General features: G+C 35.3%; 2 protein-coding genes across 15 annotated transcripts in view; both read right to left on the minus strand.

Annotated features, from left to right (window-relative positions):
• Positions 1-13,454, minus strand: part of THOC2 (THO complex subunit 2) — a 122,229-nt gene that overhangs the window by 90,611 nt on the left and 18,164 nt on the right. For all 10 annotated transcript variants that reach the window (XR_008616360.1, XM_024128170.2, XM_024128169.2 and 7 more), the window contains exons 2-4: positions 11,309-11,367; positions 5,649-5,740; positions 3,431-3,482 (exon numbers count right to left, since the gene is read on the minus strand). Coding sequence is in view for 9 of the 10 variants with exons in the window: in XM_024128170.2 (XP_023983938.1) it covers positions 3,431-3,482; positions 5,649-5,740; positions 11,309-11,367 (203 nt within the window). In the remaining variant the exon portion in view is untranslated. The remainder of the gene's footprint in view (positions 1-3,430; positions 3,483-5,648; positions 5,741-11,308; positions 11,368-13,454) is intronic.
• The window catches only part of LOC102980725 (ATP synthase F(0) complex subunit C3, mitochondrial-like), a 22,728-nt gene continuing 18,151 nt past the window's right edge, over positions 8,878-13,454 (minus strand). For 3 of the 5 annotated variants that reach the window (XM_055081711.1, XM_055081712.1, XM_055081713.1), the window contains one exon: positions 8,878-11,367. In XM_055081711.1, coding sequence (XP_054937686.1) covers positions 9,311-9,736 — 426 coding nt within the window. In that variant the 5' untranslated portion in view covers positions 9,737-11,367 and the 3' untranslated portion in view covers positions 8,878-9,310. The remainder of the gene's footprint in view (positions 11,368-13,454) is intronic. The other 2 variants (XM_055081715.1, XM_055081714.1) reach the window with 2 other exon arrangements.

Genomic DNA, 13,454 nt, shown 5'->3' on the forward strand with positions numbered 1-13,454 from the left:
GCACAGGGAGATCAGCTCGGTGGTTTGTGACCACCTAGAGGGGTGGGATAGGGAGGGTGGGAGGGAGGGATACGCAAGAGGGAAGAGATATGGGAACATATGTATATGTATAACTGATTCACTTTGTTGTAAAGCAGAAACTAACACACCATTGTAAAGCAATTATACTCCAATAAAGATGTTTAAAAAATAAAATAAAATAAAATAAAGTATAGAGGAAATAAACAGTTAGCTCTAAATGCTAAGCATCAAAAACTTCAACCAGGATTAGCAGGATTACAAAATTGATCTCAGGATTATTGTTTTAACTGATTACACACCATTACCTTATTTTTAAAGTCAATTCATATTTAGAATGTGCTACAGAAAAAGGCACCGAATTTAGTGATGTAATAAAATTTGCCCTCTAAGAGTTCTAGGGCTCCCCCAGACAGACATCCTACAACTCCTTTGCTTCAGTTTACTTTCTACTGCCATCACTAAGAATCAAAAGAGAAGAGGACCTATCATTAAACACATCCATATTTTCCTGGGCCTTCTCCACTCTTCTTTCTCGGACAGTGCCATCTCCCAATATTCTGGCCACTACAGCTAAGCACACAGTCAGCTCAAGCATATTAAGGGAATTTCGGGGTGTAATTTATACAATGTAAATTGCAGTACAATCTCAATCTATCAATAAGACTTTTAATCTGTGTGTATCTCAACAATCCCTTCCAGGGACTCCTAGTTGTCTCCTCATTATCTAGTCTTCTGGTCCCTCCTCAGCCTAGAACTTCAAGGATACTGATCTTGAAGGGTCAGGACTAAAGTGGGCCTATTCTTTTAACCAATATCTATCTACCCTCAAAGGCCCTACAGTCCCTAAGATCTACCTCCAAAGTCCCCAAGATGAGAGCATTTGGGCAGCAGGTTCATCCTCTTCAAGTAAAGTCTACTCTCCTCTTAGCCATCAGACCTGATTTAAGATACAACTCTCTGGGATCTGACCATGTTAGGAAATGCTTAATGGGACCTCAGTAAATTTCTTGGCTAAACTATCTCAATAATCAATATAGGACTCTATTATCCCAATTATGCTTTCCCTGTTTTCTTTATTCTTTTTGTTCTAAGTTATGAAACCATTCATTATTCATTATTCATTCATTATTTCTGACTCCTCAACCCCAAATCAGCACCTAATAAGTTTTCTTTAATTTCCCTCTGATTTTCCTAAAAAGCCCTCAGCCATTTCCAACTCTAGGCCCAGTATCACCAACCACCTAACCCAGCTCAGAGGTCCCATCAGTGCATCAAGTCACATCAGACTCTCCTTTCGGGTTAATATAGCTCTCAGGCCCCCTCACCCTTACATGATTAATCTTTTAAAGGAAATTGTTATCTTAACCAGGAAAGTACAGCACTGATTTCTCTTATAACTGTTAAAATATTAGAAAGATAACATGATATACTAGAAAGATCATGGACTCTAGAACCAAAAAAACCCAGGTTCAAACCCTGCCTTATACTAGTTGTGTGGCCTTGAAAAATCACTTTTCTGAGCTTCGATTTTCTGATCTATATACCTACCTCATAGAAATTGCTGTGAGGATTAAAATGAAATTAAATGCTTAACATACAGAAGGTGCTCCAAAATGGCACCTACATTATTATTACTGTGATCATCATTATAATTATCATCATCATAATTATTAGAAGTAGCTCATGTTCTTACTCTTATTCCCCTACCTTGGTCTGGGGTCACCCTTGGATCATTTTTTTTCTGCCAAGGGTGGGGGTACGTGAGTGAGAAGGGCAGGTAAGGGAAATTCTCTTTCCAAGTTTGCCATCCTAACCTTGCTTGTAAAAATAGACTGGATAGGCTAAAAGAAATTTCCCAAGAGCAACCAAACATCATCTTCATGAACTCATGTTACTAGTAAAAAGCAATGACTTGTAATAATAATTCATATTATATAACTAAGTAACTATGAAGGGAAAATATATCCTAATAAAATAAGTCAATAAAAAAAATTACTAGAACTTACTAGTAAGCTGATAATTGACGATTACCCAAAGAAAGATATAAAATGTACTCCTGACACTATCAATGAACAGCTTCCACACAATGGTACCTACAAATCACTCTTTAAGTCTTACAAATTTATAGTAAAAACAAACAATTTTCTAAATTGAAACCTGTCTTGTGTTATATTTATTAGTAATATAATATAATAGCTTTAGTGCCTGCTCTAAAAATTAAGCTTAAAAGGTTTTTGTTGTTGGCATAAATCAATCAATCCAATAGATAGCATGAACAAATACTTTATCATCTAAACCAGGATAGTTTTAAGACTGAAAGAAGGCACAATTAATAATTACGCCAGGAAAACAAAACAAAAAGGGGACATACGGTCATCAATTAATGGTCTTTTCATTTATCACTCATGGTCCACACACATTTTTACCTGTTCCCAACCTTACTGTTGTTATAAAATCTTAAAACGTCCTGAAGGATCAAGGACCAGACATTTAGATTCATTGCAATCAAATTTGGGATTCTCAGTAAGACATTTAAATAACCTATCTAATTCTAAGAGTTAAGATTAATGAGCTAAAATAATTCATTCCAGCTTGACAAACTCTCAAGAGTATAAGTCATATTTTAAAGCGAATATTATAATGTTTGGTAATGTTTTCTGACAGATCAAAGTTACAGAAAGCATAAGACTGATGAGGAAAACTGTGCTCAAAGATACTTTAATTCAGATTTAAAATCAGAGAAATAAATTTGTAATATACATTATTTTTTAAATCCATGCCTCCCCATGGAGGGACACTACCTTTTGTTCTAAGTCAAAGAAATATTCCTTTCTTATCTTGCATGAATTCTTATTTATTCTGGACAAATAGCGAAGTTGCTATTTCCAAAGCTGGTTTTTCATCCTCAAAACAAAAGTACTTTTGATTACTTTGGCTCTTCTTGCTCTCTCTAAAATTAAGAAGAAGCAAAAGAGTACAATAGGTAAAGTAAATACCTCTTGAGTATCCTAAGTTTGAGATTCTGACATTCACTGATAATCTGCATTGAATAATATTAATTATGTGGTTACTAAATCTGAATAATTCAGACTAACAACTTCAGAAAACCTGGTTTTTTTTACTTGAAATGACTTAATTTAGCTCAATTTTATATAAAGATACATTCTGAAAAACTCAAACTATTTGAATTATAAACTAAAACTATTTAAAGCTAGCTTATAAATAGTAATTGTACTCATATTTGACTTATAATATATATTCCCTATAAAGTTAAAAAAACAATATATTCTAGATTTGTAGAAACATTTGTAAAATCCTTAGTTTGAAAGAAAGCATCCTATTTAACACAGTACATTAATTTACCAAACAACACTTTTTACAGGTGAAATAGAGGCTTATTAATACCTACCTAATATGCAGAATACGTCAGCAAGAATGGAGGGCATATCCTCACGAAATTCCTAATTTTAAAAAATACAATTATTCATAGTAAATACTAGAATAGCACACTAGCAATTATTATGGTTTCAGAATAACACTCTTCAGTAAAACTTAAAAACAAAACCCTAATACCACTATGTTGACAAATAATAAAAGTTTTCAAGTTTCATAATATAGAGAAAATTAAGAGGGAGATAATGGTTGGAAAAAATGTTTAAATGTCTACCATGAAATAACTTGAGTTTAAAAAAAAAAGAAACTTAAAACAAGCACCTCAGGAAATAATAAAGAACACAAATGAGTAACATTTTTCCAGTGAAGTTTCATGTCAGAAACCACTGGAATTTGGAGTACCTTACACCTACCTAAAGCAAGACTGTTAAATATGGTACATTTTTCACCTAAAACTTTAAACGTTGTGCTCATGCCTGAGTCAACACTGATCTATGCAAAAATCATAGTATTATCAGAACAAAAATCTAAAAAGTGCAATAATAATTACAAGCTGTTGTCTCATAACTCAAGATTCTCCTAAGATGAAAATAATTACCAAAAATCTATCTTTATTTTCTTTATGCACTGATGTTTGCAGTCTTTGGAGAAACTGACCCAAAACTCTCCCCTCATTTCTGGATGAATACTTCAGCATTTATCCTAGATTTGTCTCCTGACTTCCCACTCCCACACCCAATTTTAGAGCCATTTTCCATTAGTAAGGATCATAGTTCAATCATTGCAATTAGTTTGCTGGCACTATAGCAACCCTAAAATTAGCCTATTTTCAGAGAGTAAAGGAAAGAAATATAATTCTAAAGAAAAAACTGGTAGCTGTAAGAGACGGACAAGATATGTTTCTGTGGCTAAGATAATGGGACAGTGCAATATAGGACTATGAGAATCTAGCCACAACAAAGAATCCAGCTGCAGAAGTATATATATCACTAAGGACTCAAAGAAAGGGAAGCTAAGTAAGAACAAAACACACATTAAGTTCATTTGGACTATTCATTTTCAATAAATGGGAAAAGTATTAGAATCAAATTCCATTAACACACTAAACCCTATACTGATGCCCAATTTACAGAATGAAATAACCTTAATTGCCGATCAGACATTAGTCTCTTCTTAAGGGCTATGAAATTTGGCTATGTCTACTTGAATGCAAGTGCTCCAAAACAAGAGAGCAAGACAAGAGTTTTCAAACATGGAATGTCAGTTGTTGAAGAAATAGACTACTCCAACACAAGCTAATCAGGTACAGACAGTTTAGAGGTAAAAGAGAAACTCCTATTGAACCTCTACTGCTCAAATACATCTCAACATGAGGGGGGAAAAAATCACAACTACTAAACATAGAAAGTCCTTAAGACCATCCTCGGGAAAGCACAAAAATCATACAAAGAAAAAGGAAGCTTAAAGCAGCACAGGGGAAATTCATACTGACATCAAGAAAATCCAGGTACCACCTCAATAATACTTATTATGAAAGCTGTTCTCAACTGGGCAGATAATGTTATTTATACAAGTGTAAAACCCAGCCTAATAATAATAGAATAATACACCACTTGTAATAAAATGAAACTTAACTCCTGCTTTACAATAAACACCCTTACAATTTGAGAGTTCATCTTTCAATTCAAATACCAAACAACCATGGAAAGTATCTGGTCTGAATCTAACTTAAATTCTCTAATAAATAAAAGAGTGAAACAGAATAACCACTTAAAGGTTAGGGAAAAATCTAGTTATTATTTTCTAAAGCAAACAACAAACAACATGAAAATTAGCATCAAGTGAACATTAGAATCATACAACCTCAATTTAAAATAATTTAATCCCCAATTTTTTAATACATTTAATTTCTACACATAACCACAAACAAAAGAAAATGCCTTGTTATGCTATACTGGGAGAACAGCCTAACCAAATTATTTTTTATAGGAGATTTTTTTTTTTTGCCCTCCCAGCTTACGTAATATTTCCTGCTCTACTCACAACCAGAGAAAAAGATTAAAATACCTATATTTCTGTCTAGCAACAATGGCTTACCAATAGTATCTTAAAACATTCACTATAATAATTTTGAATAGAATGAAACACAAGTTATACACTTCAGGGATCCTTGCATCAAAGGCAAAAAGAAATATGTAACAATTATCAAATTTAAAAAACATATATATACTTACACTAATGTCATTAAGAACATTAGATGCCTGTTCATGCTTTAGATTTCCTTTAATGACATGGTATGATAACTCATAAAGAGCCTGCTGGAAATCTGTCAAACATAAAAGAAAGAGTATAACGACACAGTCTCTTGAACATGAAAGGTAGACTCTCTAGGGGAAGATCTACGTATTTCCTACTTCTCGGAATTATTATAAACATCAGTAATGATCAAGAAAACTATACTTCTAATGCTTTTCTCTAGCAGATTTTTTCCTTTTATTTTCACAAAAACACAATACTTAAAAGAGTAGAAAAAAGTTAACCTTGACTCCACTACTATAACATAACTACTGCTTGAGCACTTCCAATCTTTTTCTATATGTCTACATATTTTACATACTTGCATTCATAGTTTACATCATTTGGTATTCTGATTACCTGAACACTTTCAAAAGCATTTTCTCATGCTACCAAAGTCTACGAAATTATTTTTAATGACTGCATAGAACTCTAGCAAGTGAATATAAACTAACCATTCTTCTCGCCAGGAGATTCACAGATTTTTCTAACTATATTCAGTTAGAAAAATTGACTAACTATATAGTCAATTCAATCGCAGGGCTACACTGACAACAGATAAGGAATAGCAGTAAATATAAAATTTAATTTTACCCATATCCTACTGTCAGAGAAATTTCTCCCCAAAATCTCATTTTCTCCTCTATTTCCATCAGAATCCAAACTAAAATACATTCAGCCCTCTGTATCCATAGGTTCTGCATCCACAGATATGGAGGGCTGACTTTAGTCACTGTACAATGCCATTTTATATAAGGAACTTGAGGATCCTCGGATTTTGGTATCAGAGGGGGCTCCTGGAACCAATCCCCTGCAGATACTAAGAGATGATCGTAATTACATATGTACATACACACATAAAACATCAATCCTATGAGAATTGTCAACCACATGTACAGTAGTCTCATTCACTATTAATCAGCATAGCCCCCCTTTCCTGGAGAAGGAATTTGGGGAGGGGGGAAGAGTTAATGGTCAGGTGAACACCTCCTTCCAGCCACCTTTTTCTTTAGTCCCATACACTAAAATCTTTATCTCCTTCCTCTCATTAAAAGTAGGAAAACAAGTAGCTCTAAAAACATTAATGTAAAATAAAGTCAATTTATAATCCGCTTTTGAAATAAATCAAAAAATCTTTCAGGGCAATATAACAAGTTAAGAAATCAAATATTTGGGAGTTCCCTGGTGTTCTAGTGGTTAGGATTCGGTGCTTTCACTGCTGTGGCCGGGGTTCAATCCCTGGTCAGGGAACTGAGATCCTATGAGCTGTGCAGCGTGGCCAAAAAATAAAAATTTAAAAGAGAAATCAAATATTTAAAAATCTTCTCCTTTGGTCTACTACTAGCCACAAAAAAGGAACATAACAGAAATCAAAACTTTTATCAATCCCCCTTTAAACAATGAAAATAGTATTTTACAATGAAATAAATTTGTCCATTAAATTATTCACAAATGAAATATAGCCAGATTATCCCAATTCCTTATGAAGAATCCATTAAATATATTCTACCTTTTTCACAAATATGCCTTCATTATGCTTATACTAAACTATATAAAAAGTAAAATGCAAAGGAAAAATTTCTGTTAGTATGGTAGGAATATGAGGTCAATTTCATGCTTTCAACTTCCATTAATAAAATGCTTTTATAACAAATAATAGCCATTTGAAGTTATCCAGATAACTAAGATTTTTTAAAAAGCAATCACTCTTAGAAGCACAAAACAGGTGAGCATCATAAACTAAATTCCCATAAGAATATGGGCTCACAGCGGCTGAGGGAATTCTAATCTTTTTTTTTTTGCATTACGCGGGCCTCTCACTGCTGTGACCTCTCCCGCTGCGGAGCACAGGTTCCGGACGCGCAGGCTCAGCGGCCACGGCTCACGGGCCCAGCCGCTCCGCGGCATGTGGGACCCTCCCGTAACGGGGCACGAACCCGTGTCCCCTGCATTGGCAGGCAGACCCTCAACCACTGCGCCACCAGGGAAGCCTGGGAATTCTAATCTTAATCAAAGGAGATTAAAGTAGAGAACAAATGGCCCAGGTCATCTTGCTGACACTAAGTGACATAAAAACAATCACAATGTAATCCACAAAGTAGCAAAGATAGTCCCCAATTCACATGTTATTTAAATGCCCATTTAAGTGGCTAGGAAGTCCTGTCGTATTTTACCCACAGAAATAGTAAGTGGTGTCTTAAAGACCACCAAGGCTAGTCCCACAAAGCCCTGCAAAATCTACACTAAGGTTGAAAAACTTTACATTTACAATGGGGAGGAAAACTTACAACCCTTATAATTACACAGAAAAGAACAAATGCTAATGTTTCAGGAAAAGCAGCTTTAAGAACAGCCACAAGTAAAAGGGACTTGTAGACGTTCTTTGTGGAATTTGAACATTTTAGACACTAGTTCTTGGTTATGTCGAATATCACTAAGACTACTCATGTTTATCAGCCATCCTTACAATGTTATTTTATGGGGGGGTAGGGAAGAGACATAAAAAGAACAAGGAGAAGCAGCGTGTGCAAGGGAAACTGTCTGCCTGAAATGAAATCAATTTGAGGGAGAGGCAGAAAGGGAAAAAAGGGCACAAGGAACACCACCCAAACTCAATCCTCCTGAGATAGAGGAAGGAAATTCTGAAGAAACAACATTCAATTCCCTGCATGGACTACCCACTGGGGCCCTCAGACCAAAGCTTGATTGTTGGCAGATATCAGCCAAAGAGTGTTATGCATTGAGGAAGTAGGCAAGGGCAAGCAAGAGAGAACACCTGCAATTGAGCCAATGAGGCCACACTCCTACTATTTGGGGTTTCATACATGAATCAGAACAACCATGCAAATTTAACAATAATCTGATAGCTGTTAAACATCCACACAGTCCCATTTAAAACTGGAAGAGTAATCACCCTGTTACGCTATTTATAGTTTTTCTGAGAATTCTTTTTCTTATTTTATCTACTTAAGGTTTCAATCGCAAACAAGATCCAAGTTAACTGAGAAGTTAGAAACTTGTTTCAAACATAAGGTGAAAAAAATAACTATCCAAATGCTTTTAAAAAGGAATCTTTTTTTACTCTCTTACATTTCTGACAGTCAACTGACTTATTCAAAAAAGAATGCATTATATCAACCTCAGAAATCTTTATGAATGATCATGCAATTTTATTTTTTTATTTTTTATTTTTTGAGCAATATCTCAATTTAATTAATCATATTTCATAGAAGCTCAGAGCACTCAAACATTTCCCCTTTACATGAATAAACAAAAGCCCTGTAATTTACAATGTTCAGAACACTATATAAAAGAATTCCCATAAAAATTACATTAGGATCTTTTCCATCACCAGGGCAACTGCAGTAGTTTCCTCTGACTTGTACAGCCTCTGCCTGAATACATGTTCTTCTTTGTGATGATATAAATTTAAATTTAGGTAAGTACAGATCACAGCAAAAATTAAAGTTTTCATCTTTAATGACTTTGGAAATAACGTACATTTTTATGACACCAATGCTACAGTTTTTGGAGTCACAGTAAGATACACAGAATTACATCCGTAATTAACATGAATGCCAACATTTCAAGCAGTAATTTGTTACACGGCAAACAAAATCAAGAAAGCAACCATCAAACAAAAGAGACCCATAGCTTCAGACAAGGCAAATCCCAGGATAGCATATGAGAACAGCTGCTGTTTCAGCGAAGGGTTTCTGGCGTAACCAATGACGAGGCTGCCGAAGACTGTGCCAATACCAGCACCAGAACCAGTCACTCCTACTGTTGCAGCACCTGCACCTATAAATTTGGCCGCAGTATCAATGTCTCTGCTGACTGCACTGGTCTGGAACTCCCTTTGGATTAACTGAGACACACCATTCTGGGCCCCATTAAATACCGTAGAGCTCTCTCCAGTCCTAGCCTCTGGTCGAGATAACACTGATGAAGAAATTGGTCTGTATGCAACTCTGGATCCAGCTCGGATCAGAACTGGGGTGCAGGTGAGCTTGGCGCAGGCGAACATCTTGCACTCTTCGGGGCAGCACGGCTGGACGACTTGGGTGACAAGCGACTAGGGCTCCTCTCCCACTTCCTCTCTTCCCAGGAGGTGGCAGCGGCCGAGTCAGCAGAGGTCAAAGGAATGATCATGCAATTTTAAAAGCAGGATGATTGGAAAATAACTTTGGGGATTGGACTAGGAATGTTAACAAGTCTTACCCAAATGACAGAAAGAAAAATGGCTTACTCATTTGTTTAAAAATGCTTTCTATTCAGAAACCCAAATGTTCCTCAAAAAGTATATATTCTCATATTAAGGTAATATTTAATTTTTGATAAAAGTAAACTTATCTACAGAAAATTATCTAATAATTTTTTATTTAAAATACAATATTGACTATAAATTATTTTTCCAGATTTGAAAAAAAATGTTATGGGTTCTCTCCCCAACGAAAGCTACATATGAAAATGCTTTAAACTTACTGGGCATTACTGCTTTTGTTTTTGCCCCTCCTTTTCTAAATCCATATACCTAATTTTAAATTAATGAAAGTTAAATAGCAAATCCTTTAAAATTAACATAACTAAAAATTTACACCCTGTTTAATAACATTTTACTTCATATGCCATATTTGTGATATGCAGTAGTAAACAACTCCATTCCTTTTAATGTTTTCCATGACACTACCTTTAACAAGATCCCCAGATACCACCTAAACATAACCAGCTTTAGTAAAAACACTGAACCTCAGTTTCTGGAAGTTTCCTAGTGCAAAAAAGATCAGAATAGGTTTTTTTTTTCCGTGCTAGCTCTTCTCTTCTGTTTATGATTGATACCTAGCCTGTGTAAGTTTTACTACAGCTAGCAACTGCTGAAATGTAGGTAAATATACCATGTTACAATTATAAAAGCCAAGCAATATTATATGACTATTATGCAGGTCAAAAGACAACCATATACAGAGATATATAGTCTTACTATAACTATAGCTTTAATCTCAATTCTAATATATTCATATAAAAGCTTTATATAATGTGAGTATCTTAGACCTTTTGCTTTTATTCATAAAATTTAATGAAAAACAGGATATTTATTAATTTTGACCAAGCCAAAAATAATAGCTATGATACTTTTATTTATTTATCTTTGGGGCTGCGTTGGGTCTTTGTTGCAGCGCGCGGGCTTCCTCTCTAGCTGTGGCAAGAGGGGGCTACTCTTCATGGGGGTGCACGGGCTTCTCATTGTGGTGGCTCCTCTTGTTGCGGAGCACGGGATCTAGGCACGCAGGCTTCAGTAGCTATAGCACGCAGGCTCAGTAGTTGCAGCACACAGGCCCTAGACTGCGCAGGCTTCAGTAGTTGTTGCACGTGGGCTCAGCAGTTGTGGTGCACAGGTGGTAGGGTGCGCGGGCTTCAGTAGTTGTGGCTCACGGGCTCTAGAGCGCAGGCTCAGTAGTTGTGGCACACGGGCTTAGTTGCTCCATGGCATGTGGGATCTTCCCGGACCAGGGATCAAGCCCATGCCCCCTGCATTGGCAGGAGGATTCTTAACCACTGCGCCACCAGGGAAGTCCCATGATACTTTTAAAAGTCTTACCTCTATAAGTTGAACTATCATGGCTTTTATTTTCACTGAGGATCCGGCATAAATGCAAACTAGAATAAAACAAATAATCTGTATTAATTTCTAATCCTAACATAGATAATCCTTAAAGAGCAAATTATATCAACTAAAAATATCTGGAAATGTATCAAATATTTTGAAATCCATTAGTTTATAATTTAAATAAAACAAACCTATAAACCCTAATTGGTCAGAACTGGAGGATGCTAGTGAATCAAGTCATTATTTTGAAAACCGGTAAATAAAACAATGAAAATCAAGCACTTATTCTGCCTTTTGTATATGAACGAATAGTTGAAAAGAAATGCCTGTTAGTATTTCAGCTAACAAACGAAGGAATGGTAGAATTAGAACATCACCATTTTAAGGTCCCTAATAAATTAAAGGATCTAGGCATCTATTAATGGCTGTTCACATCACAAGAGACAATCCGATATTATGTGCCTCCTGATCCTGATATACAAGAATACACCACCACCTATGAAGTTGTCTTTAAAGGGGTGGGGGGGGCAATAACTTAAATTCAAACTGTGGGAAACTATAGGACAATGGCCCAGTCTCTTCAACAAATATATTACAAGGGAAAATAAAAGATGGTGCGGGATCCTCAGGGTAAAAAAGGCTTAAGAGATATATCGATCACAATGTATGGCTCCTTACTTGGATCCTGTTTCAAACAAATATTTTAAAAATTAACATTTATGAGTCAACTGGAATATTTTATAACTTTTAAATGATAGGTGCTGAAATATCTACAGATGAAATATTTACTTCAAAAGGATGGGAAAATGGGTAGGGTTATAGATGAAACAAGACTGGCCAGCAGATGATAAATATTTAAGTTGGTTGATGATTTCATTGGGGAGCTATTATATCTACTTTCTCATCTGAGACTTTTTTCCAATAACAAAGTTTAAAAACAAAAAGTTGAAATTTTTTTCATAAAATTCAAAATTAAAAAAATACTTGTTGTATGATGAATATTTCTTCACTAATTTAAATACAGCAAAGGATAGATATACAGTACACAGTGAAAACAGGTATGTTTAATTAGAATTCCAGAAAGAAGAGAGAACAGGGCAAAAGCAGTATTTGAAGAAATAAAAGCCAAGAATTCAATTTTCCAGAACTGAAGTGAAATCCATATCTGAGCATATCATAGTAAAACTACAGAAAACCAAAGACAAAATCATTTAAGGACCTGAGGAAAAAAAGGCAAGTAGTATCTTCATGACTTCTCAACAAGAACACTTGATAGCAGGAAGATACATTCAAGGTGCTAAAACAAAGTACCTGTCAACCTAAAATTCTATACCCAAAAAACACAGTTCCAATAAAGGACAAAATAAGGACTGAAATTCAGACTAATAAAAATTGAGTTCACATACTAAAAGAAATGCTTCAGGACATTCTTCAGGCGGGATAAAAATGATCCCAGATAACACCTTAGAGTTGCAGCAAGAAATGAGGGAAAAAAGTGCTCAGTATATAGGTAATTCTAATTTAATATTAACTGAATAATAATAATAGTGACTTATGGTATTTAAACATGTATAGTATTAAATATATAGAGATAGATATATAAATGGAAAAACACTGAAATACATCAATGCTAACATGAGTTTACCCCAAATACACAAAGTTGGTTCAAATTAACTCACCACATTAAACTGACTTTTTTTTAACATCTTTATTGGAGTATAACTGTTTTACAATGGTGTGTTAGTTCCTGCTTTACAGCAAAGTGAATCAGTTATACATATATATATGTTCCCATATCTTTTCCCTCTTGTGTCTGCCGCCCTCCCACCCGCCCTATCCCACCCCTCTAGGTGGTAACAAAGCATCAAGCTGATTTCCCTGTGCTATGTGGCTACTTCCCACTAGCTATCTATTTTACATTTAGTAGTGTATATACGTCCATGCCACTCTCTCATTTCGTCACAGCTTACCCTTCCCCCTCCCCATATCCTCAAGGCCATGCTCTAGTAGGTCTGTGTTTTATTCCCGTCCTACCCCTAGCCTCTTCATGACATTTTTTTCCTTAGATTCCATATGTATGTGTTAGCATACAGTATTTGTTTTTCTCCTTCTGACTTACTTCACTCTGTATTACAGT

The sequence above is a fragment of the Physeter macrocephalus genome, chromosome 21 (genome assembly GCF_002837175.3).
Source record: "Physeter macrocephalus isolate SW-GA chromosome 21, ASM283717v5, whole genome shotgun sequence".
Lineage (NCBI taxonomy): Eukaryota > Metazoa > Chordata > Mammalia > Artiodactyla > Physeteridae > Physeter > Physeter macrocephalus.